Source organism: Choloepus didactylus (assembly GCF_015220235.1).
Source record: "Choloepus didactylus isolate mChoDid1 chromosome 23 unlocalized genomic scaffold, mChoDid1.pri SUPER_23_unloc1, whole genome shotgun sequence".
In the NCBI taxonomy this organism is placed as follows: Eukaryota; Metazoa; Chordata; class Mammalia; order Pilosa; family Megalonychidae; genus Choloepus; species Choloepus didactylus.
In genome coordinates, this window is record NW_023637590.1 from 3,241,594 (window position 1) to 3,267,042 (window position 25,449).

At 63.2% G+C, this 25,449-nt stretch overlaps 4 protein-coding genes across 7 annotated transcripts in view; 2 read left to right on the forward strand and 2 right to left on the reverse strand.

Moving 5' to 3' along the window:
• Positions 1 to 5,745, reverse strand: part of DGCR2 (DiGeorge syndrome critical region gene 2) — a 68,963-nt gene extending 63,218 nt beyond the window's left edge. For all 3 annotated transcript variants that reach the window (XM_037823512.1, XM_037823511.1, XM_037823510.1), the window contains exon 1: positions 5,379 to 5,745. In XM_037823512.1, coding sequence (XP_037679440.1) covers positions 5,379 to 5,457 — 79 coding nt within the window. In that variant the 5' untranslated portion in view covers positions 5,458 to 5,745. The remainder of the gene's footprint in view (positions 1 to 5,378) is intronic.
• Positions 5,746 to 7,813: 2,068 nt separating this feature from the next.
• TSSK1B (testis specific serine kinase 1B) lies at positions 7,814 to 8,935 on the forward strand. The gene has a single exon (XM_037823624.1). It carries the CDS (start codon positions 7,814 to 7,816, stop codon positions 8,903 to 8,905), a length of 1,092 nt encoding a protein of 363 aa, XP_037679552.1. The 3' UTR covers positions 8,906 to 8,935.
• Positions 8,936 to 12,221: 3,286 nt separating this feature from the next.
• On the forward strand, positions 12,222 to 13,298 carry TSSK2 (testis specific serine kinase 2). The gene has a single exon (XM_037823640.1). The coding sequence runs from the start codon at positions 12,222 to 12,224 to the stop codon at positions 13,296 to 13,298; it is 1,077 nt and encodes a 358-aa protein (XP_037679568.1).
• Positions 13,299 to 13,414: 116 nt separating this feature from the next.
• ESS2 (ess-2 splicing factor homolog) lies at positions 13,415 to 24,356 on the reverse strand. Of its 2 annotated transcripts, XM_037823638.1 has the most exons (10): positions 24,215 to 24,356; positions 23,195 to 23,363; positions 23,010 to 23,105; positions 20,864 to 21,033; positions 20,637 to 20,754; positions 20,197 to 20,330; positions 19,690 to 19,792; positions 18,743 to 18,852; positions 15,530 to 15,645; positions 13,415 to 15,318 (listed from the first exon to the last, which is right to left on the reverse strand). In XM_037823638.1, the coding sequence occupies exons 1-10, from the start codon at positions 24,347 to 24,349 to the stop codon at positions 15,039 to 15,041; spliced, it is 1,431 nt and encodes a 476-aa protein (XP_037679566.1). In that variant the 5' UTR covers positions 24,350 to 24,356; the 3' UTR covers positions 13,415 to 15,038. The 2 variants fall into 2 exon arrangements, with proteins under 2 accessions (XP_037679566.1, XP_037679565.1); XM_037823637.1 differs by having other exon boundaries at positions 20,197 to 20,754.
• Positions 24,357 to 25,449: the final 1,093 nt, after the last annotated feature.

Genomic DNA, 25,449 nt, shown 5'->3' on the forward strand with positions numbered 1-25,449 from the left:
TCCTGTGTCTGCTGCTTCTACTTTAAAAGCGACGGGATGCCGCCAGGTAAGCTAATGTCCTCTCTGGGCCGCGGCATCCTGCTCTCCAAAACGGACGTGCCCCTGCTTCGCTGCCCTTTCCCAAACAGGGTGGCTGGAGAGGCCCTTCAGAGACGGGTGGGCACGATGCCACCACCTGCCAGGCCGGCTCAGCCCCTTCTGCAGGAGCTGCCCACCCCCGAGCAGGGGCCAGGGCTGTCCGAGCGTGAGCTGCACGGCAGAGAAGGCTGGACGGCCAAGAGCTTCTGAGACAAACCCACAAATCTACAAGCTCCGTGCGAAATAAACCAAAACAGCAGTGAGGTCAGGGCCGGGGGCAATGGCCCCCAACATCGTAAATGTTATCACTGTCACCAAACTGGACACTAAAAAAATCGCCCCCTGTGCACCTCCAAAGCCTCCACACTTCCAGTCCTCACTCTCCCGTCTCACCAACAGCTCTTCACGGATCGATCCACCAGCGCGGACTGTGAGATGCAGCCAGTGGAGCAGCAAGGGCTCCGCCCGGGACAGTCGGTTTCGATGGCAGTGAGCGAGCCGGCCCCGGCACCCCACTTCTCCTGCAGACCCTCGGCACGCCGCGGTGGCTCCTGCCCTCGCCCAGCACCCCCAGCAGCCCCGAGCAGTCCTCTCTGCAGCTTGGGCTCCCTGAGGGAGGTTCCCGAGGGAGCAAGACCCCCGAGGCAGGGTCTCTCCGGGAAGCGCCCTCCCCCAGCATCCCCCACCGGGGCCCTGCCCTCAGCCCCGCCCCAGCCAGCCCGCATCGGGTGACGAGCTGATCCAGCTGGCGCTGCAGCCTGGGGTCAGCTGTGGCCAGCCTGCGAAAGGGGGTGCAGACAGGCCCAGGCGTGGGAGCCGCAGCTCCAGGAGCAGGCAAGGGGGTCCTGGGTGAGAGGCAGGGCCCTGGCACCAGCAGCCCCCGAGCCGGGCTTGCACTGTGCCGTGGCTGCAGGCAGGGCAGGCCCCCAGGCCCACGCAGGGGGGTCCAGTTCCCAGCCTCGGGGCCGGAGAGGCAGCCACCCCCACCCCAGGCAGAGCTGGCTGGTGACCTGCAGTGAGGATCTAGGCTGGCGGGAAGCCCCCACCCGTCACCCTGCTCAGCCCTGCTCCCACCCACGGCGCGGGCTCCCCCCATGGAGGCCGGGTCCTCCTCAGGCACTCCCGCGGGGCCTACCGGCTGCTGCTCTCACAGGGGCAGCTGCAGAGGCCTGTTGGCTACGGGCACCACTGCTCTTTATGTCAAAACATAGATGGCCGTTTTAGCACTTGTTCAGTAACTGATGTGAGTGTCCGCCCTGCCTGACCAGGCTGGGAGATGCTGTGTGGTGGGACACACAGCAAGGCATGGCAGCACGAACCACCCTGGCCTGTCCAAAGCGTGGCGGCCATTTCCTGGATGTCCCCAGCACGCAGCAGGTGTCAGACACTGCGCCACGTCACAGCTCGGCCGCCTCCTGAGGGGCACACACCTACACACACACATGCACACAACTTCCAGGGGCTCCCTGGACTCCCCTAACAGCTGGCCCTGAGTAGTCGTGTGCTTTACATCGGACGCCGCTTTCAGGGCTTTATACTCACCCCTTTTTATCCTCAAAACATGCCTATGAAGGACGGTCTACAGTCACGACTAAAGATGAGGAAACCGCGGCACAGAGCAGTCACGGTGGGCGCCGTGGAGCCGGACCTGAGCCGGGCAGTCAGGCTTCGGGGTCCCCAGGCTGGTGCACACCTGCCACCAACCCTGGGCCAAGAAGCCCTGATCTCACACTGGCTCATCCTTTCACAGACAGCTTGTTCATTCCGGGAGAGCCAGGCCTTGGCCTTCCCACCTGCCGGTCGCTGCCCAGTAGCCCAGGACCTAGGGCTCACGGCATCGCAGCCACAGGCCACAGGCCTCTCGCCCTGCAGCCTGGCTGGCCCTGCCGGGACCCCCCACATCCACTCCACAAGCACGGCCCTGCCGGACCCCCCACATCCGCTGCCACGCACACCAGTCCACTGCCACACACGCGGCAGGACGGGTACGAAGGCTCTTGCTCAACACCATGCCTGAGCCGCTGAGTAAATCATGCCAGAAACAAAAAATGCAGACAGCACAAAATAGCCATTCTGCGAGATGCCCGTCACTCTGCTGGGCCAACTCGGCTCCCACAGAGCTCTTGGGCTCACTCACCTGCTCTGCAGATGGACAGGGAGGGGACCAGGCGATGCCCCTCAGCACCCCAAATACAACAGCACTCTGAGGAGGAAACAATCTAGCGTCCAAAATGCCTCCACAGCTACCAGGCCCTAAATGCTGCTGCCAATACATAGTGGAGAGGCTTTTGTAGTCAAGGACTGACTCGATCTTTCCCTAAGCCAAGCACCAAACAAGATAGAGGCACAGAGAGAAAACATCCCCCCTGCCATGTAACAGCTTAGGTCCGGCCAGGGAGGGCTAGCGAACAGACCAAGGAGACCCCACAAAAGAAGGGAAAGGGCAGAAGAGCTGGGAGCTAGCAAAGAGGTACCGGAAAGACACTCCTGACAGCAGCCCAAAGGCACAGGATGCACCTGCCAAAGTGCTCACCCACCAGGCAGACTCCCCCTCCAGAGATGAGACCTCCGCCCACAGCGACAGCCTGACGCAGGGACCCACACACGTGCCCGCCTGGGCTGACCCCGGTGTGGGCTGCGGCAGCTTCCTGAGCCGCCACACGCAGGGCTGGCACGCAGCAGGCACTGCCAGGGCTTGCTCGGAGGGTGGGGAGGCACCATCTGCCCGTCCCCAGTGGGCACCGTGTGCCGTGGAAGGCTCACCAGGAGCTGCCGCCTGCTCTCTGCAGTGGCCGAAGCGTGCAGAGGCAAAAGGCCAGGATGTAGGCAACAGGCTTGCAGATGGTTCAGGAAAAACACTGCGATTACGCACGTATCCACACACACAGGAGCGGGGAGGGGGTGAAAAACACGGAAGGCAAAATGCTAGCAGATAAATATGGGTAAAGGACATATGGATATCCTGTGCACTCATTTTATTCTTGCAACTCTTCTGGAAGTTGAAAGCCATTTTCAAAATTTTTTTTAAAAAGTCACCTCATTAGCTAGTGAAGCAAGAAAGTGGTGTAAAGAAAAACTGTCAACCCAAGAGCAACATCTGCCAGCAGGGCAAGTTCTAGGGTGTGCAACAGGGCCGTGGGCGGTCGGGGAAGGACTGCGGACTCGGGGGCACTCGGGACAGGCTCAGGCTCCTCGACTTTCCAGATGCTGCTCCGACTGTCAGCCTCTCCCGCTCGCAATGAAAACATTCCCACCCTCCCTCCTCGGCATGCACAGGAAAGGAACCTGTGGGCTACAGCGCCACGGCGCCACGCCGAGGCCCAGCTCGCGGGGAACTGACCCAGCCAGCCTCGGCGGCTGATCAACGGCACAGGGGCGAGAACCGCCACCTGCGAGCCAGCTCACCCGGCTCCGGATCCCGGCTGCTCACCCTAAGCAGGTCACCGCACCCCTCCCAGCCGGCTTTCCCAACACAGGAAAGACGCCCCCAGTCCTGCGAGCTCAGCCGGGGGCCTGGCCCACAACACGCCTGTGGAGGGCCGGGAGACGGGGAGAGGGGCGGCTGCGGGGGTGGCGCTCTCTCAGGGGAAGGCTGGGTGTGGCAGGGGCACCCTGGACAGAGCCGTGGGTGAACCGGGGCATGATGTGCCTCACGATTAAAGCTGGATATGCACATTGTCAGATCCACACCCGGGTGCTGTGTTCCCTGCACGGGGGGACATTAGTCGGTGGCCCCAAAGGCCCACCCATCCTGCTACCACCACCCTTACCTCGGCGAGGTCCCCAACCTTTCCTCATCCGCCCCGGGGGACACGACACATCCTGGGCGGCCACAGTGGCTCACCACAGAAGGAACTGGGGCAAGGGGTGGCCCCATCCGTCAGAGTGCAGTATTCAGAGGACGGCTGGGACAGATGAGGGGGACAGAGGCCAGCCCCTCGACCAGACCCCACACCCCAACACAGACCTAAGCAGGGGCCTCCTGCACAGCCTGCCCTGCTTCAGGTGTAGGGGGCTGGTTACCGTGCTCCTACACAAGGGGCACCTGCCACCCGTCGTGCAACATCGAGGTACTGGGCACTCCTAAGGAAGCAGGTGCACGCAGCAAGCACTGGCAGATGCTTTCGGAACTGCCACCGGCCACTCGGCAGGACATGTAGACAGACTGGCAGAGGGAAAGGAGGTGGGCCATCAGTCACCCCTACCCCCAGGCAGGAGACGCCGGTCCTGAAATGAGTGACACCTAAGACAGGCAGGAATGACGTGTGGCTTCACCTCTACGAGCCCAGCGACCGGATCTGTAGAACCTGGGCCTCATCCCTGGGGCCCCAGAGCCAGGCTGCGGTGGCACTGCACCTCCCCGCGGGTTCACTCCTTTGCTAGCGAAGTTAACCACAAGAACCCACTGGCTCTGATCTCCAGGGGCCCCTATGGCATCCCCCTTCTGCAGGGGCCTTTCCCTGCCTTCTCTTCCTAACCAAGCCAAGCTCCCACGTTAGGATCACCTTCCCTAGGTACAGCCAGCTCTACCGGGGAGCCAGGAAGAGAATCACGGACACGGAAGACCCTGGGTGCAGCAGAAGCTTCCAGGCAAATAGCAAAGCACAGAGCCAGGAGCAACAGTGTGCCCGGGGCGCCGGCCTGCAGAGAGCAAGGGAAGGCTTTCGAGGGCCACCGTGCTCCTGAGCCCCCCTGGCCTCCACCCCTGCTTTACACCCCGAGGCTGGGCGGCTCTCGCCACAGACCGGCCTGGACGCTTTTCTCCCCGGCCCTTTCCTCCACTCACAAAAATACCAAAAATGACACTTTTCGAGTGCATTGTACATATAGACACTAATGCATTAAGAAACACGTTAAAACATTTTCTTTGGCCTGAAAGTTCCCGTTCTTCCCATGCGGACAGAAAACACTTTCGCGGGTGCCAGGCGCTGCACCTCCTGCACCTGGGGGGCCTGGCGTGGTTTGGTTTTCCGAGTGCTCTTCAAGGGAAAGGGGGGTCCAGCAGAAAGCGCAGGGAGACAGACCTGTCGGGGCCTTCTGGTGCCCCGGGCTGGCTCCCCACGCACACCCGCCTGCTCGCCCGTCCCAAGGGGGGTGCCCACGCCACCTGCCCGCTCATCCCGCCCACCGGGCGCAGGGCAGCCGCGGGCCCCAGGACGCCTCCGCCGACGCCCGGGGCTTCCCGAGGGCAGCCCCCCGCTGGGGTACAGGAGACCCGCGCCGGCGCCCCCACCCACCTCCAGGCCCCCTGTCTGGGGCCCGCACCCCCGGCCCGCCCCCGGCCCGCCCCCGGCGCGCACCTGGCCGCAGCGGCTCGGTGACGGTGAGCACGAGCAGGAAGAGCAGCAGGAAGGCGCCGCTGTCTGCCTTGGGCACCATTTATCCTCCGTTCATGGTCCCCGGGGCGGCCGCGAGGCCCCGCGGGGAGGCCGGACCGGGCCGGGCCGGGCCGGGGAGCTGGGGGTCTCGGCCGGGGCCGGGCGCGAGGCGGCGGCGGGGCACGGCTCGGGCCTGGGCCGCCGCAGGGCTGCGCGCGACCTCGCGCGCACTCCCCGCCTCAGGCCTCGGGCTCCGGCTCGGGCTCGGGCTCGGGCTCGGTTCGGCTCCGGCCCTGGCTCCGACTCCGGCTCCGCGCAAGATGGCGGCCGTCCTGCTCGGCTCCGCGCGGCCCCGCCCTCCGCCCGCGACGCCGGCGCGGGCCAATGAGCGTCGGCGTGGGGGGCGGGGCCGGCGCGCGCCCGGCGGCCCGCCGGCCAGTGGCGACGCAGGAAGGCGGGGCCTGAGCGGTCGCTCCCGAAGGGGGCGAGGCCTGAGGGGGAGGTGGTGGGGGCGGGCCCGAGGGAGGGGCGGGGCAATAAGGAACGGAGCGTGCCATTGGCTGGGCGGAGAGGCGGGGATAGGGGGCGGGGCCAGAGCCCCGAGACTCAGGGGAGGAGGGGCGGGGCCGCGCTGACGGACACGCCGAGGGGCGGGCCCGGGGGCGGGGGCTGCGGGGGCCGAAGGACGCGGCGGGCCGGGGGCGGGCGACCCTGGGGCGCCAAGGCTCCTCACCCCTTGCAGTCGGGTCAGCGGCCCGAGGGGCGCCCTAATAGTGGTCTTTTTACGGCGGGACCCCTGCGCAGGGAGAAGGAAACCTGGGGGGCCCGGGGCACCGCTGAGAAGGCCCCGAGGGTCGGGGAGGCGCTGGCGACCCAAAGGCTTCAGAGGAGAAAACAGCCCCAGGGAGTGAAAGCAAAGCTCAGTCCCTCGAGGGGAGCTCACAGGGGAGGGGGAGCGCAGGACCCCCGGGCCCCGTCTGCGTGGAGGAGAGCCGGGTCTCCAGCAGCCACAGGGCGGAGGGCAGTGTCATCAGAGACCAGGTGCATGTGGGAGGGGCGAGCGCAGGTGGGCGTGCCCTGGAGGGAGGGGCTCGACGTCGGGAGGAAGGACCCCAGGGCTGAGGAGCAAGCTGAAGATGGGTCGCAGAGAGAAGGGGCAAGGGCCGAGGCTGGTGGGGACAGTGCTGCCCCAGCCTGGTGCACCTGCAGCCCCTCCAGGCACCCCAATTTCAGCCTGCCAAGCCCCCTTGGGGCGTGGCCTCCGCAGCATCCCAGAATCGCAGCAAGTCACACTTGCACTTTGGGGAGCTCTGAGAGAGGAGCACGCACTCCCCCTGGGCAATAGGCTTGCCTGCTCCTGCTCCTGCAGGGCGTGGCCTGTAGCAGGTGCTGGCTAAAGGCCTGTCACAGCAGAAGGGAGGGGCCCGCTGCCCCCCCAAACAACGGCCCCCGCCCAGTTTGCCCTCTCAGACGTACCATCTGGACCCAGCCTTCCACCCCCCACCCCAGCCTGAGATCTGCTCTGGGAACCCACCAGGGCTGTGAGCTGGGCAGGCCCCTGGGACGGAAGGAACTCATGAGCCAAGAACAGATATCCCTCCCCGTTGTCCCCTTGCGGAGCTACTGTCAGGGAAGCAGGCCGGCAAAGGCTCGGATGAGGGAAGGAAAGAACAGGGAGGTGAAAATTCCCACTGGGACAGGGCAGGCCCCTGGCCCACCCCCACCCTGCTGCCCCGTGTGCTGTGCCCCCAGAGGCTGCCCACGTGGACTGCGTCGTCTGGTGGGGTCAGTCGTGCAGGGAGACCCAGCAGGAGACTGAAGGGAAGGAAAAGAGATCAGGAACGTTGTTCTCCCGCCCCCTGCCCGTGGCCCCTCCGCCCTTCCAGGTTCCAGAGCCTGTCACTAGGCTCGGGGACGGCACTGCCCCCACCTCTGTGAACAGCCCCACGGTTAAGCTGTCCTCAGAGTGTCCTGATCTGAGTATGTCTTGTGTGTTCTGCTGGTCCCAGATTCATAAAACCACCCGCCCTGCATTTGCTAGGACACCCTGGTTGGTCCCGGCCTGGGGAGACACGGGCAGACTCACGTGATCCCCGAGGCCGCCCTCCTACAGCAGGTCCCCACCAAGCACGAGGCCACCTTCCACCAGCCGTCGGTCCAGCCCAGCCCACCAGGCCGCCTTCCAGGGTTCCGGGTTGTTCCCCAGCACGCTCCTCCTTTGTGACTTCACCCACTGAAGTCACCCAGGAGACGTGCCGAAGGTTCCACCCCAGAGCCTTGGCCTCGAAGGAGGCAGGGACAGCGGGCCCGGGCAGCCCAGGGGACGCTCAGTCCGCAGAGTAGATGAGGCCGCCGCTGGCCCATGACGAGCGGGGATGTAGATGGCAGCCCCAGAAGCACTGGGCGCTCGCGGCAGCATGGATGACGCGGCCGTGCTCAAGCGACGGGGCTACATCATGGGGATAAACTTGGGGGAGGGCTCCTACGCCAAGGTCAAGTCAGCCTACTCCGAGCGCCTCAAATTCAACGTGGCGGTCAAGATCATCGACCGCAAGAAAGCCCCCACGGACTTCTTGGAGAAGTTCCTCCCCCGGGAAATCGAGATCCTGGCCATGCTGAACCACCGCTCCATCGTCAAGACCTACGAGATCTTCGAGACGTCGGACGGCAAGGTCTACATCGTCATGGAGCTCGGCGTCCAGGGCGACCTGCTCGAGTTCATCAAGTGCCGGGGGGCCCTGCACGAGGACGACGCGCGCGAGAAGTTCCGCCAGCTCTCCTCGGCCGTCAAGTACTGCCACGACCGGGACGTCGTGCACCGGGACCTCAAGTGCGAGAACCTCCTCCTGGACAAGGACTTCAACATCAAGCTGTCCGACTTCGGCTTCTCCAAGCGCTGCCTGCGGGACGACAGTGGGCGGCTGGCGCTGAGCAAGACCTTCTGCGGGTCGGTGGCGTACGCGGCCCCCGAGGTGCTGCAGGGCATCCCCTACCAGCCCAAGGTCTACGACATCTGGAGCCTGGGCGTGATCCTCTACATCATGGTCTGCGGCTCTATGCCTTACGACGACTCCAACATCAAGAAGATGCTGCGCATCCAGAAGGAGCACCGCGTCGACTTCCCACGCTCCAAGCACCTCACGGGCGAGTGCAAGGACCTCATCTACCGCATGCTCCAGCCCGACGTCAACCGGCGGCTGCACATCGACGAGATCCTCAGCCACTGCTGGGTACAGCCCAAGGCTCGGGGCCTGTCCTCAGCGGCCATCAACAAGGAGGGGGAGAGCTCCCAGGGCCCCGAGTCCGTGTGGGCCGCTGACCCCGCGTCTGACAAGAAGTCGGCCGCCAAGCTGGAGGCCCGGGAAGAGGCCCGGCTCGAGGTTGGCCCCGAGGAGGAGACGGTGCAGGTGTCCAGGCAGCTGGAGACCCTGGGCTTCCCCGGCGACCAGATGCCCGGGGAGACGCAGGAGGGGCCTCCCCAGCAGCCCCCCGAGATGCACGCCCAATGAGCCTCTCGCGGCCCAGGGGTCGGCAGGGAACCAGGCGGGCGCATGGCTTTGAGCCCGAGCGTGGAGGAAATGGAGAGAGGAGCCCGAGAAGGGGCACGGGCCCCAAGGAGCTGCTATTTTCTTCAGTTTCTTCTCCCTCTCTTTGAACTTGGTAACCCACGTGGCTGAAGAAGCAAATAAATCACAGGCTATATTAGTGCACACGCCAGGGTGAAGGCCTCTCTCCGGCCGATGCGCTCGCTTCGCGTTTGGGAAGGGGCATCTCAGAGGGTCCTGGGTGCCTGGCCTGGCCCGTGACCCCAGGCCCCGGCTGCAGAGGCTGGGGGGCAGGGGGACGGCTGGAGGGGCGGGGAGGACGGGACCCTCGGGTTGGGGAGCCTGGGTGGCCCAGCCCTCACCCCACTCCCACACCTGCCCTGCCCATCTTGATCTTGGGGAAACCTCCCGAGCCCCAGTCCCCTGGGAGAAGAGCCACCAGTACCCCGGACCTGCCCTGTTGACTCCTCCCCACGGCCAGGCCACCCCTCTGCCTCGATCCTCCCTCTCCTCACTGCCGCCTTGCAGGGTTTCTTGGGGCCCCAGCCCTACCTGCCCCCCAAGACAGCTCTTCCACGGGGGAAAGAGCCCCTCCTACATCCAGCCTGGTCCCCACTGCTTCTCCTCCTTCCCCTGGGGCCTCCTGGCCCCGCTCCCCCCCCCACACCCGCCCCTGGACAGGCCCTGCAGACCCTGCCCAGGCTGCTGTCTGGGGTGGGGGCTGCTCCCCACCTCCCGGCCTGTCTACCCCCTCCCCCGCCATCTCTCCAGGCTCTGCCAGGACAGGCCCTGGGGAACACCAGAGGAGTCACCCCCTTTTCCCAGTGGACAAAGAGGCTCTGAGGGTGACAGAACTGGTGTGTGGGGGGGAGCAGCTCGGTGAGGAGAACATCGGGAAGCCCCCTCCCGTCACCTCGGTGGGCTGCTTGGTCCTCGGGCCTGGGAGTGACCTGCCGGGGCGGGAGTGAGCCAGGGAGGGGCTGCAGGCGCCCACGTGCACCCCACACCCAGCATCCTGCTCAGCGGCCGAGGAAGCAGCTCAGAGAGGGTCGGCAGCCTGCCTGAGGCCACCCAGCCCAGGGTGCAGGCCCAGCGGGCTGAGGTCCACCCCTCTCCAGGAGCCCTCCCGAGCGGGTGGCTCCTGGCACCTGCCTGGCCCCCTTCAGGGAACCCCAAAGGTGTCAGATCAACCTTCAGGGTGGCCCCCATGGCCCGGCTGGGCCCCCTCTGCCCCGCATGCCCAGCTGTTGCCCGTGCAGCCCTCTGCTGCACCTCTGGCCCATCCTCCACCTACCCCCCTGACTGGCCACTTCCTGTGGTTTGCCCTCCCGGCCTCCCTGACCAGGGCTCCAGGCCCGTCCCGCACCCTGGCACAGCCTCCTGCATCCACACACACGGGCTGGGGTGACAAAACCCTGCTGGGGTCCTCCTTGCAGGGGCTTGAGAAGGTGCAAGCCCTGCCTCTCACTCGTCTGTCTTCCCAGCTCCTCCAACAAGCCCTCAGACACTTGTGGGTGCATAGGTGGAGATCCACTGTACAGAACAACCAAAGCTCAGAGCGAGCATAGCCTTCTCAGAGCCAAAGGACCCAGCCCGCTGGCCTCCAACCCCCAGGCCTTGGGCTCTGGAGCGACCCTGGAGGTCCCTGGCAGGTCTGATCATCCCCCCCGCCATGGGCAGGACACCTCCCCGGGAAACTCCGGGAGCCCACACCCCTGCATGTGCAGCCCTGACGAGGAGCTAGTGCCGCCCGAGGCTGCATGCCCCCCACCCAGGCAGCTCCACATGGACAGTGCTGAGGCCTCCGCTGACATTTCCCCAAACCAGAGTGCTATCCCAGTACTGGTTGGGGGCTGAGAAGAGCAGAACCCACAAAAATGGAAGTAGAGAGATGTCCCAGGGTATTTGGGGATGCTGGGAAAGGACAGCAGAGGGGGCTCATGCCTGCAAATCCTCACAGCCAGCCCCTCCTGAGACCCCAAAGAGAGATCTTGGAGGGGGTCTGGGGTGGAGAAGGGCCGCCAGCCCCCTGCTCATCCCAGACGTTCCCAGCTGAGCCCAGGAGGTCTCTTCCCCCCACTGTGGCACCCTGTCACTTCCTCTGCAGCCTCCCCTCACTACCCGGGGAAACAGGCCACCGTCCCTCTCCCCTAGACACCGGCACCCACACACCTGTCCCAGCAGCCAGGCCGGAGCCAAGGAGAGAGGCCCGGTACCCACAGAGGCCACGTTTTCCAAAGGAAAATTCTGCATACAGGCCCCCAAAAAAGGATGTTCGTGCTGTTTCCAAGTGCAAGAGCCACGATGTGCCAACCCAGGCACCCTGGGGGTGGGGTGGGGGTTCCCTTGGGCACGAGGCCCCCCAGCCCTGATGACCCAATGGTACACGATTTGGGACCCTCAGCCAGGTGCTGGCTCTAGAGGTGACGCTCCAGATGCCGCCAGCCTGGGCCCCAGCACCCACGCACCCACCGGCCCGGGGTGACCACACTTCCCTATACTTGCCCTCCCCCTGCCCGTGGCCTGACCCCCGATCCCCGATCCGTCCTGCCCCCTGCGACCTCACCCAGAGCCCGTTCTCTCCACCCTCACTGCCAGTGATCCCCTCCCAAGGTAACTTGGGCCATGGCTGCCCATCGCCCAGGGAAAAGCCCCCACTTACCTCTTCCTCCACGCCTCACCCGACACTCGGATCGCTCAGAATTCTCAGAGCAAGCTGGTGCCGATCTTGCAGGCTCTCCCTTCCTCGGGACGCCTCAGCACCCGTCCACCAGACCGAGGCCCTGCCCTCGCCCAGAACCCAGCCACGGTGTGCCCACATGGGCCCAGCTCACCGGCTCCCACCCCCACCCCCTGGAGCTGCTTCTGTCCTCTGGCCCTGGAACCAGCAGTGAGGACACCAACCCTCGGGAGCAGCTGCACCCAACGGACCCCAGAGGGATGGGGACTCCCGAGTGGCGAGGCCAAACGGGGCCCGGGGCCACCTCCCCCGGGGTCGTGGTTCGGGAGGCGTTGCTTTTGCTGCCCACCCTGGCAGGCGGGCAGCGGGTGCTCCTGCCGGGTTCCAGGGGCCTGGGCACCCCGGCCCTGCCCGCTCCCAGCAGCCTGGCTTTATGACTTCACGTGCTGAAGTCACCCAGGGACAATGCCGAGCGTTCCACCCCTCCACGCCGGGCCCAGCCCACCCAGAGGACTCCCCGCAGGGCCCAGGAGGCCGATGCCCACTGGCCTGCGTGGGGGGGGGATGTAGAGGGCGGCCGCGCCGGCCGCTCCGGGCACCATGGACGATGCCGCGGTCCTCAGGAAGAAGGGTTACATCGTGGGCATCAACCTCGGCAAGGGCTCCTACGCCAAGGTCAAGTCGGCCTACTCCGAGCGCCTCAAGTTCAACGTGGCGGTCAAGATCATCGACCGCAAGAAGACCCCCACGGACTTCGTGGAGAGATTCCTGCCCCGGGAGATGGACATCCTGGCCACCGTCAACCACCGCTCCATCATCAAGACCTACGAGATCTTCGAGACGTCGCACGGGCGCATCTACATCGTCATGGAGCTCGGCGTCCAGGGCGACCTGCTCGAGTTCATCAAGTGCCGGGGGGCCCTGCACGAGGACGACGCGCGCGAGAAGTTCCGCCAGCTCTCCTCGGCCGTCAAGTACTGCCACGACCGGGACGTCGTGCACCGGGACCTCAAGTGCGAGAACCTCCTCCTGGACAAGGACTTCAACATCAAGCTGTCCGACTTCGGCTTCTCCAAGCGCTGCCTGCGGGACGACAGTGGGCGGCTGGCGCTGAGCAAGACCTTCTGCGGGTCGGCAGCGTACGCGGCCCCCGAGGTGCTGCAGGGCATCCCCTACCAGCCCAAGGTCTACGACATCTGGAGCCTGGGCGTGATCCTCTACATCATGGTCTGCGGCTCCATGCCTTACGACGACTCCAACATCAAGAAGATGCTGCGCATCCAGAAGGAGCACCGCGTCGACTTCCCGCGCTCCAAGCACCTCACGGGCGAGTGCAAGGACCTCATCTACCGCATGCTCCAGCCCGACGTCAACCGGCGGCTGCACATCGACGAGATCCTCAGCCACTGCTGGCTGCAGCCCCCCAAGCCCAAGGCCCTGTCTTCTGGTTCCCTCAAGCGGGAGGGTGAGGGCAAGTACCGGGCCGACTACAAGCTGGACGCCCGGCCGGGCTCGCGAGCCGAGCAGCAGCCCGACCACAAGCTGGGGGCCAAGACCCAGCACCGGCTGCTGGTGGTGCCCGAGAACGAGGACAGGGTGGAGGACAGGCTGGCCGAGCCCTCCAGGGCCAAAGACCATCTCCCCCCTGGGGCCGAGGTGGGGAAGGCGAGCACCTAGCAGTGGCAAGGGCCCCGGGTGCCATGGTGCGTGCTGTGCGCTCACGTCACGTGGGCAGGTAGGAGATGAAGAAGGCACGGGTGCAAGGAACAAGTAAAATCCGTCAATTAAACCACTATTTTGATTACGTTCTATTAGCTTTCTTCCACTCAGTAGCAGAGACGTTAATTACTGACCACCAAATAAACTGCAAAATATATACAGCTTCACCAGTGCCCACCGAGGAGTCTTTTTCTCTGGGACTCAGCCGCCCACCCTCCCTGCGGCGTGGGAGAGGCCTGGGTCTGCAGCGGAGAAGCCACACGGCCTCCCTCGGACCTGCATCCCAGCCCCGGTGCCCACAGGGCTGGGCCCACTCGTGCCACCACCGCAGAGGCACTGGCCCCACCACTCTCCCACGATGGACCCCTCAGCGGCCTCCTCCCCCCTTTCCCGGGGCCGTCCGAGGTGGGTGACCTGTGTCCTTGAGCCCTCTGCTCCACCCCAGCTCAGACCCTGCCCGTGCCTGCCCCCGGCACGCTCCCCACACCAGCGCTGCACGTGCCCTGTGAGGTGCCCCCCCTCCGTCTGACCCACCCAGCCGGGGGCTCCGCTGGGCCAGAGCCTGCCTGCCCCTGGGGAAAAGCACCAGAGACGGCACCTTCCACCTGGTCGGCTGCACCCCCACGTCCCCCCTTGGCGGCTTGCGGGCTGTGCATGGGGCTTGGCCCCCTGGGAACTTATAGGAGTCCCGGTCGAGGAGCGCAGCTGCGGTGCCCAGTGGCAGTCCCATGGCAGATGGCGTCCTCGGCCTGGCCTCCGGAGGGGTCCGTGGGCTGACAGGGGGACAGAAACAAGGACGTGGCGCAGGGCTGGCCGGGCTCCACCCGGGCAGGGGCTGGCTGTGCTTCTGTGGGCTCCGTCACCCAGACGGCCAACTGTGACCCCGTGTCAGGCCTGGAGAGAGCCCCTTGGGAGCCAAACCACAGCCTCGGTCCCAGCTCCACCGGGGGCCAGGCCTCTGCCCTGCACTGGAAGCAGCCGACCAGGCTATCGGGGACCCGCAGTGGCCAGGCCTCCTGGCTCGGGCCCTGCTGATGGGGTGCCAGGGGCCTGGCCCCGCTCCTGCTGACCCCAAGGCCCAGGTTCCTGCTGTCTAGGGCCCGGGCAGGTGGGGACGGTGGGGGCTGCAGCAGGTGACTTGGCAGAGCCCTGGCGCAGGGGAGGGGCAGGAGACAAAGCCACCTTCCCCAGGTCCACTCTTCTTGGCCTTGGGAGCTGGAAAGAGGTGCAGCCAAGGCCACAGGTAGGGGACCCCAGCAGTCCCGGCAACTGTTTGCCCCGCTCGCGGGGCTACAGACCTGCCAAACTGAGGGCACAACTGCCAAGGGTCTCCGAGCCTGCCCTGGAAGAACAGAAAGACTTGGGGGTCCATGGGGGGCAGACCTGCTGTGAACTCAGTCTGGGCGAGGAACACAGAGGTGGCGGGAGAGCCATTGCCCTGACCCCGCAATTGGCGGTGGTAACCATGGCCGCGGCCTCCTCCCCTGGGAGGCCCGTGCAGCCTGAGACAGTGACACAGACCCGGCCAGTCCAGGGGACGGAAGGCGCCTGCCAGATCGTGCTGCCATCCTTTAATGACCGTCCGGACAGGGGTGATAGAAAACGGCGAGTCGCCTCTGGCTGCGCGCTGAGCTCCATCCCTGCGGTGAGCACGTGTGTCCTGTGTGTGCCCGGGTGCCGCAGCCCTGCAGCCGGCCCCTAGAAGAAGTCGGAGGCCTTGCGGCGGGCGGGGAGCTGCAGCAGGTTGTCCGTGATGGAGGCTGGGTCCTGGCTCAGCGGGGTGCGCGTGGCAGAGCCGGGGGCCGGGGTGCCAGTGGGGGTCTGGGGCCCGCCAGCCGGGGTCTTGAGGTGGGTGGGGCGTGAGGGGGACGGTGTGTAGCTGGCCCGCAGGGCGCGGTCAGTGTACTTGCTGGCCGTCCTGCTCACCAGGCGCTGCAGGGCAGGGGACATGGCCGGGCTCAGGCCTTTCGGGGTGAGGCTGGGGGAGGCGAGAGAAGGGAAGGTCAGGCCGGGCCAGGCCCCCCACACCAGGCCGCCCTGGGCCCCAGAAGCATGTGGCCCCCCTGGGCTGAGGACTCAAAGGATGTGGACGGAAGGACAGGGTGGGGCCTCGCTGCTGCCCCGCACGCCCGCTTGGGCTCTGCAGACCCTGCACTCTCACTCCCGGGCAGGGAAAGCCCGCCCCTCACCTGGCCAGGTTCTCTGTCACTCTCCGCAAAGCCTCCTGCTTCTTGGCCCGGTTCTTGGCGGCGGCCTCGTTGGCCATCTTCAGCCCCAGCCGCTCCCTGCGCCCCGGCTCCAAGATCTGCAAGGCGGCAACAGTGTGGGTGGCCCATGCCTGGACCCTGACTGCCCCTCATGCAACAGAGCAGCTGCAGAGGCGCCGGCCTTTTCCCCGTGGTCCCCACGATGCCAACAGGTCACCTCCCCTGAAAACCACACTCCACCCAGCCTGGCCCGTCCACCTGCTGTGGCCACGGCTCTCCTCACCTACCCACCCTCCTCTCAAGGCGAGGCCGGCTGAGCTCTGGGCCTCTGACAGCCTTTCAGGGAAGAAGAAGGTCGTTTTAATTGGCTTCCCTTGATCTCCACAGTGAACATCTTTCTGAGTTTACTGACCCTCTGGGTATCTTTTGATAACCTCTCCTATGCGTCCTTGGCCTATTTTTCTAACAAGGTGCTTAACTCTTTCTTTCCACTTACAAGCAGTTTATCTACATCAAGTATAAGCCTTATCACGTCTGCTTTTATTTTTAGTCATCACATTTTCCGCCATGCTTTGGTCTGTAATCTTACGCAGCGTCATCCAGCTCCCGCTTTCTCTGCTTGTCCCTTGAGGAAGTCCCTTCTACTTGAAGAGCACCATGAACACAAGTCCACATTTTCTCCTAATTGCTTTAGCTATTGGTTTTACAGGTAACGTCTTCAGCTTTCCGGAACTTGTTACACCGTCTGTACAAAGGATCTGGGTTGCTGTATCTCCAGACCCTCTGCCCCCTGGCGAGACCTGAACTGCCGTCTGTCACACCCTCAATTCTGGCTGAGGTTTTCAGAGTTTTCCTCTTCTCTACTGACCCGGCGATTCCAGGTGCAAAGGAGGGCATCTAAAACATCCGTGGTCCCGTGACGTGCTTTCACTTGGGCAGCTCAGGCTCCTCGTTACTCTCTCTCAAGGTTTTCTTGGTCATCCTTCTGTCCTAGACACATTTTAGAATCTTGGTCCCAAGCCCTGTGCCCCTGCTTTTTTCCCTTTTCCTTTTTCACTCCCCTCCATTCCCCCGGTGACTTCTAACGTGCCTTTGTCTCTGGGGATTTGCTATTCCTAGACGTCTCTCCTAAGTGACCTTATACAACATTTGTCCTTCGGGGTCCTGCTTATCTCGCTGAGCACAGGTTTCCAAGGCTCTTCCACGTGGCAGCACATCCCAGAATTCCACTCTTCTTACGGCCAAGTAACGTTCCCCCGCGTAGATGGACCACATTTTGTTTTTCTGCTCGTTTGCCGGCGGAACTGGGTTCCTTCCACCTTTTGGCTGTTGTGAATAATGCTACTATGAATATTGGTGTACAAGGATGTTTGAGACCTTGTTTTCACTATCTCTGGGTCTATATACATCCCTAGAAGTGGGATGGCTGGGTCAAATGGCAATTCTATATTTAACTTTTTGAAAACTGCCGTGTGATGCCCACCAATGGACCACCAGAGTTCCAATTTCTCTGCATCCCTGCCAATACTTACTTTCTGGTTTTTGAAAAATAGTGGTCACCCTGTGGGTGTGAGACGGTGACTCACTGGGGTTTGGATTTGCACGTCCCTCACGGCTGACAACCTGCCCTGTTTCGTCTGGTCATGCACGGCCTCCACGAGCTGCTCTGGGAAACGACGGGCAGTGCCACACTGGGGAGTCGTTTGGGTTTGCTAAAGCTGCCGGAATGCGATATACCAGAAATGCGTTGGTGTTTTAACAGTGGGGATTTATTAGCTTACGAATTTAGAGTTTTAAAGCCATGAAAATGTCCAAATTAAGGCATCAACAGGATGATACCTTCTCTGAAGACAGGCTGCTGGCATCTGGGGCTCCTCTGTCACGTGGGAACGCACATGGCTGGTGTCTGCTGGTCCTTTTGTTGCTTTTAGTTCCTGGCTTCAGGGTCTGCCTCTCTAAGCTTCTCTGGGGCCTCCCTTAGCTTCTCTGGGGCTTTTCTCTAAACCCTCTCTGGGCTTTTTCTTTTATCCTCATGAAGGACTCCAGTAACAGGACTAAGAGCCACCCTGAATGGGCTGAGTCACATCTCCATGGAAACAACTTAATCAAAAGGTCCCCCACAACAGGTGTGCACCCACAGGGCTGGACTGAAAGAGCACAGCCTTTTCTGGGGTACATAAAGACTCCATGCCAGCACATGCACATACCCCTACCCACGGAGCCAGCCTCGGGCCCTGCCCTCCAGAAAGCATTCTTCTAACGTCTGTGCTAAATTTTGTGGTTTTCTTGAAAAAAGCTAAGATTTTTCCTTGTTATTCTAAGATTCCATGTTGCCACAGTGAGTTTTCTCTTCTCCTCTGCATTTCAAACTGGTTACTGTTCAAGATGGCCTGCAGCCACCTAAGTGGACCTTCATAGTTGATTATTAATTCCAGACTTTCAGACTTGACCCCTTCGGGTTTTCAGAGCAGGTGATCTCACTGTCCACCGCCTTGCCGCCACGGCAACACAGCCCCCTACTTCCTGCTCTCTTGGCACTCTGTAGTCAGCATGGCCAGGGGCTCCTAACTTCTGGGGGACTCTCTTCCTTCCAAACCACACCAGTTGCTCAGTTTTCCCGGCCAGCTCCCTGCAGACCGGAGCACCTCCCCTGCCCGATACACTCCAGAGCCAGACCTGCCTGCCCACAGCCCCCGGCATGCTGGGCAACCCCAACTCCTACAGACCACTCTGCTGCCAGCTCCCCGGCACCGCAAGCACTCGGGGTCCCTCGATGTACCCTCCTGCCAGCACTCAGGCCTGCCGGGCCTACCAGGCGGCCTCCCTTGCCTGCTCCGGGCCCTGCCACCTCCCCTCTCCCATGGCCGACAATGCAGGGTTTGAGCCTCACCACCGGGCAGGTCCTCGCCCGTGCTCTGCAGCGAGCACAGTGCCTCCTTGGCAAGCATGCTGGCCTTGCGGGACAGAAACCACACCCCAAGGAGCGCTATGGTTTCTGGGCCCTGCCTGGGCATTCTTAGGACCTCCGAGACCCCCCTGCATCGTCAAGCAGCCCCTGCTCCCATCCCCCTGCAGCCCGCAGCCCAGACCATAAGCCAGCTGTGCGGGAATAAGCGAGCCGGGGTCGCCTCCTTGGGAACCCCCCCACACAGACCCCCACCCCACCACCACCGCGGCCCCCTCCCCGTGACGCACCTTGAAGGCTGGCCCCGGCGTCCTGTCCACGTAGGGAGTTTCTGATCCTTCCACCCTCAGGGGTGTGTTCTCGACCTCACCCCAGGTCATGAGGGGGGACTCATTCACCCCTGCAGAGAGAGCCGGTCACAGCCGCCTCTGGCCAGGATCCCCACGCGGGGCACCGCTCAGCCCCTCGCCTCCCCCATGGACTTAGAGACCTCCGGAGCTAAGGGGCTCAGCTCGGGGGGCCGGGCGGGTGAGGCTCCATCCAAGCACAGGGCTGGGGGCTGGGGGTCCCAGGGCCTCCTGGGGTGCTTCCAGGCCCCCCACCCCCCAGGACCCTGGCCGGCCTACGGCACCCCCACACGTGCCTGAGCCTCAGCTCCTCCCCCATGAACGGTCAGTGTGAGGTCAGACACATGAATTTGTTTGTTGGTAGCACACACAGAGGATCCCTCCCGCTACAACACAGAGGCACCCAGACCAGGGCGGGCCCCCAGGGCTGACAGCGACATGCCGGGAGGGTGGGCACAGTATTGCGTCCCCACAGCGTCCGGCCTGCGGACCGTGATCTGGCTTCTGTGCAGCTTGTGTGGGCGAGGAGCCCCGACTGGCAGCCCTCCAGGCAGCCCCCCTCGCTGTGATATACAGAGGGGCCTGACCACACCGCACCCCTCAGCTCGGGCTCCAGACTGCCCACACCCCTGGGTCACAGCGGGCCCAGGTTCCGCCCTGCTGAGGACTGGGCGAGTGTGGAGATGGACACTGTCTGAGTAAGCGGAGGCGGGGAAGGAAGGTGGCACACTGCGGGCCGGGTGGGGATGGGGGGCCCACATCGCAGGCCGGGTGGGGTTGGGGGGCAGGCTGACCCACCCCCTTTACAGAGGGGGAGACGGGTCCCTAATTTCCTGGGATGTGTGAGGGGCGGCCGGCACCCGCCAAGGAGCCCACGGGCAACCGCTCACCGGGCGCAGGAGAAGGAGTGGCGACGAATCCAAATCCCCCCACCCTGGGGGCCTCCTGGGGGATCAGCTCCTTGCCGTCGGGGCCCACCTTGCCCTGTTTGTGCTGGAACGACACGCCGGGGTGGACGTGGAGGTCCAGGGCACTGCAGGCCAAAGGACCCCCTGCTCCCCCAAAGCTGGCCAACAGGCAGACACACAGGGGCACCCTGGAAACAACCCCCTCCTCCCCTGGGGACGGAGAAGAAGGAAGGAGACCCCCACTAAAGACCTGGAGGGCCTGTCGGGGGGCATTCCCAGCCAGGAGCCCCCGTCCTCACACCCGGGTCAGGGGCCAGTCCCCATCGGCCACTGTCAGGGGTTTCTGACCCCAGGCTCCTGCAGGGGCCTGCTGACCAGGGGTGCCCCTGCTCTGGAGTCTCCGGAATGGCCCCCCGTGGACTGCCTCCAGCCCCCCAGCCCCTGGCCCGAGTCCTGGGCTCCCGCGGCCACGCTGGCCCCGGCGCGCACCTGTGCGTTGAGGGCGGCCGCCTGCTGCAGCTGGGACCGGCTCAGGGCCTGGCTGAAGGGATCCCTGAGGAAGCGGGTGTTCCCGTGCACCACCTGCCGCGGCTTCCTGAACAGCTGCTCCTCGTCAGGGACGCCTGGCGGGGCGGGCAGAGGCGGCAGCGGGCGTCGGGGGGCGGCAGCCTGTGGGAGAGGAGCAACGCCCTTCCCCTCGGCCGAGTCACCCCAGGCGAGCCGAGGCATCGGACTGCTCAGACGCCGCAGCCACGGGGCCCGGGCGAGCTGGGGAGGGCCCCGCTCCCTCGCCGACCTCACCCGGAGCCAGCCGCCCCCTCCCGAGGCAGACCGGGACCGAGGCGGCCGAGGCCCAGAAAGCCAAAGGCCAGAGCACACGCCACCCCCAACGGCCGCACACGCCTCCCCACGCGGCGGTGCCCACTCACCCTCGGGGTAGTACATGAGGGAGTTCTTGGCCTTGTACTTCCAGGTCTCCACTCCGGCCTGGCTGCTCTCGATGGCCTGGTGCTCTGCCGACGGGAGCATGAGGTTATCCTTCTGCCTCTGCAACCGCGTGGGGAAGACAGGGTCAGAGGCCCCCGGAACTGCACCGCTGGCCCCGAGACTCCCCACCCCCGAGAGAGGGTGCCTATGCCCCAACGCCCAGGGACACCTTCTCGAACTCCTCCTCGGCCTGGTACAGCCAGGCGTGGCGTGCCCGGCTCTTCTCCTTGGCCACCTCCATGACCTCCTGGAAAGAGGCGTTGTCCTCGCTCGTGTAGCGGCTCAGGAAGACGTCCAGGCTGGGCAGCGGCTCCTTCCCCTCCTCCTCTCCAGCGTCTCCTGCTCAGGGGCCGGAGGGGGGAACACGGCACCATCGATGGCATGTACAGCCGGCTCATCCGTCCCAGGAATCACACCGCCCTGCAAGGAGGGCCGGAGCGCCCACCCCAACCCCTGTTCCCGAGTTTATCTGTGGGAGCCCACCCCGCCAGAGGACGCCCCGCTGGGATCGCCCCCAGTGCCCCAGCCAGCTCTCCTGGTCTGCCGAATGCCCAGTGAAGCAAGCGACCTGATTCAGAACAGAAAGGAACGTAAACGGGCTTTCCAGCAGGGCTGATGGGATCCCAGCAGGCTCCTCCCCACCCAAACAGCCCCAGCCCTGCAAGATCTGCCTCCAGAGTCCCCACTGCTACGGAATCTACCGGGGCCTCCCAGAGCAGGGCCCTTCTCCCTCCCCAGGGTCTCTTTATCCCGACCCCTCCTCCCTTCTCACCTGTGCTACGAGCACTGCTGTCACCTAAGTCTCCCAACTGCCAGCAAGCCCCAAAGGCAGCGACCCCACATGACCCAGCGGTCCAGACAGGGCCTCACACGCACGGAGTCACAACCCCCGCCCCCATCCCCAAAAGCAGCTCCTTGCTGAGGTCACACAGCAGGTGACCCTTCTCTTCCTATTGTAGTGAGTTCTGAACACCTACTTCGTGTGAGACCGAGTTCTGAACACCTACTTCGTATGAGACCGTGCATAGAGCACAGCGGTTACAAGTTCAAGACTTGGAGTCAAAGACATGAGGACTCAAAGCCCCCTCCATCACCATCCCCTCTGAGACCCGCAGAAGTCACTGCCTTCCCAAGCCTCGATTTCCTCGTCTGTATTCAAGAATGATGATGGCACCTACCACTTAGCTGGGTGAAACTTAAGTGTCTAGGATCTGACACCCCCCACCCCCGACTCAGGTGCCACGATTCAGATAGAGAACCAAGCCCCAAGGACACGACCCAACAGACCGTGTAGATGGAAGAAGAGCTGGGCTATGGCGCAGAGGCAGCGACACTGGCATGAATCCCCGGGGCACCCATGTGGGCACGGCACCTTAGAGACTGGAACCCAGCAGAAAATGACATCCACCCACCTGCGAGCACAATGACATCCTACCCGTGACAAGATTAACTGAATGTGACAAAGTCCCAATGGCATGCTTCTGCGTGCTGAGAAGCTTGCCATCTTCAAAGTTCTGAGGTCAGACAGCACTCAAAGGCTCTTCTCTAAGAAAATCCCCCGGTAAAGGTGGAATATACCACGTACACCTGCACGTCTTACACCTCAGTAACTGTGCGGAAGACGACAGCTCATTTGTTCATCCACACGTGTTTCTTCAACACTATAGCACACCAAACGCACCGTTCTGCATGCTGAGGAGGCAAAGGGATGCGAGACCGAGTCCCTGCTCTCCGGAGGGGATGTTAGAGACACGAACAATAAACAGATAAAAATGCTTTCTTTAATGCTATATTCTACACTAGGTTGTGGGGGCGTGGGGAAGGCAGGGAGGCAAAAGTGCCGTTACTTGACACTGGGCAGTCAGGAAAAGCTTTCTTGGAGGGCACCGTCTGGGCAGAGAGCTAATGGAGAAGCAGCGAGCGGGCAGTAACTGGGGAGACATGACTGCTGCAGAGGGGCCTGGGGCTCCCATGGAAGCAGCTCTGCATGTGGCGAGCAGTTGCGGGGAGCAGCCCACCCAGCAAACAGTCCACACAGCAAGCTGCACGCACAGCCATCTACCAACACAATGAGCAACCCGATGCGGAGCCAGTGTTATTCCCACTCTACACAGGATAGCCACAGGCTCAGAGAACGGACCTGCGTTTGTCAGCGTGACCTAGAACTTTTGGTCTCCTGGACCAGTGCTCTTTGACCCCACAAGTTGCCTTCTAGGCAAAGAGATCCCTCAATGTCTCAGGCCACTCCTGAGGACCTGACAGGGTGAGAACCCCTGGTCAGTCCACTGTGTGACTGCAAGCAAACACTCACTCACCTTCCTCCAGCCCTCGGCCCCGGCCCCGGGGCTTGATACCCCCTGTTCCGGGGCCTGTGTGCACCTCAGGGGTCTCAAATGTGGCTGGAGTCACATCTGGGGGATGAGAGGAGGCAGGGATTAGAGAGAGCCTGGCAAGAGCACAACGGCCTTTCCCCTCTCTGCCACCCCCAGCATCCTCTTACAGGGCGGCGGGGGCTCTCGGGACATCTTGCCCAGAGCAGAGCCAAACTTGATGGCGATCTGGCGCATGCGCTCCAGATCTCCATTTTCCTCAGCCTCCAGGTATTCTTTCTGTGCCTGTAGCTTCTCCACGTCGGGAAAAAAATCCCTCTGGATGACTGTCTGGAGGCCCTATCAGGTGAGATGATGACAAAAATCAGAGCCACCCTCTGGGTGCCCTGCCTCAGTCCACCAGCAGACATGCTATTGCCCTGGCTACAACATCCAACCCTAATAAACTCTCCTCCAAATTCCACAAAACCCTTCCCGCTCCCCTCACTAACTGGTCATTCTTGTTCTCCTTTGCTGGCTCCACCTCCACACCAGCAGGTCCAACATGGGTGATGCCACCAGGAGAAACCTTCCAATCCAAACGCTTTTCCTGGGTGACTTCAGTCAACCCATAACTCACACCACTGCCGCGACGTCAGATTCTTTAGTCTGCACCTCCACACCTGCACACCTGCTATATACCTCAGAGGCATCCCCAATTTAGCAGACCTATAACCGAACTGGCTTCCTCCGCTCCCCGCGCCAGCTCCTCCGTCTACGTGTTCGCAGTAGGACCGACTCCCGCTCGGAGGTGTCGTCAGAGGCCCACGCACTCGGCGGTGCAGCCCATTTCCAGGAGCCCTAGCCTTTGCAATCGCCCGTGTCGCTCTCTAGAAAACCCTCTCCGCCACCACCCCCCCGCGTCTGTCAGACTCCTTCCCGCGCTTTAACAAATCTTCCTTCTCTGAGCTCCACCCCGAATGGACCAACCTGCCCCCTCTGCCCCCGGGCGACGCTGGCAGCGCCTCTCTCATCACACATCTCTGTGCCCCGTGTCTGCTCGCCCCTTAGGGCTTCCCTCGGCTCCCGGGGCCGGGACCAGGCCGCTCGACCCCCGCGAGGAGACTGGGGAGCCACGGCCGAGAGGAGGGGCCGCAGGGGCGAGCCCCCCTAAGACCCGGAGGTCGCCGGCGTCCGCACGCAGGTCGCACCTCGATGTACTCCTCCTCGTCCAGCACCCGCTGCTTGCCCGTCACGGCCTCCGCCGCCCCCGCTGCCCGCTTCCTGCGGGGCCCGGGCGCCTCCGGGAGCAACAAAGGCCCGGCCGAAGCGCCCGGGGTCTCCATCGCTATCCCAGAAGCGCCCGGGCGGCGCAGGCGCGCTACGGGCTTGGGAAGGGGCGGGACTGCGCTCAGTGCGCAGGCGCCCCCCACGGACGGCCAATGAGGGAGCTGCGCGTCGGAGGCCGGCCCGCGCTCCGTAATGACGTCGCCAAGGAGCGGCGCCTTAGGGGAGTTGTGGTTTTGCCCCGCGCCGCGCTGGTGGTGCGCGTCTCGGCGGCAGACACCAGGTGGCGCTGTGGAGGCGGTGGGGAAGTGTCATTCACGCTCACAGTGAAAAAATTCCAGCGCTGCGTAAGGGCAAAGACGCGGGATGCCAATTTCCCGCAAATAATCACTGCGCGTACTTAGACGTTAACAAAACACACTCTTAGGGAAATTTGGTTATAGATGCCTTTCCAAGTTTTAATTCAAACTTTACGTAAAAAAAAGTATCCTAAAACAATTGACAGTTATCTAACAAAAGAAAGAACAAAAAAGGAAAAGATGGTGTTTCAATAAAGAATTAGACCAGCAAGTTGCCTAAGCATTTATCACGAATGATCATTTCTTCCCCAAAGAAGTTGTGCATTACACCAAACAAACAAATTATGCCCCAGAACAATTTTTGTACAATTCTGCTCCATCCTTCACTCGCTGGGGGCTCCACTTCGATGGCTCCTGCTTCTCCCAAGGCTGACAGTCCAGGGGGAAGACGGACAGTTAGATCATCACACGGACAGGTGTAAAATTGCAGGGCTGACAAGTGCAAGGAGCCTGCGCTTGGGGAGTGTGATCTACAGGGGAGATCAGGGGAAGTTCTCCTGGGCTGGAAGTGACTGCAGATCTGAAGGATGAACAGGCATTGAAGAGGAAGGAGGTTGCACAAAGGGCAAGCGCCAAAGACTTCTGGATAAACACAGAGCGCAAGACGAGTGGGGTGTGAGACCAGTCCAGAGGGGCACGGCCAGTGTGAGGAATTTTGTCTTTATTTTAGGAGCAATGTCTTTATTTTGGAGGACTGTAGGCAGAAGAGAGGCACGGTCAGAACTTAGCTCTGGCTTTGATGAAGAATGAATTACAGACGTGTGGGAGAGGGTGCAGGTGGCTGCAATTGTCAACGTGAT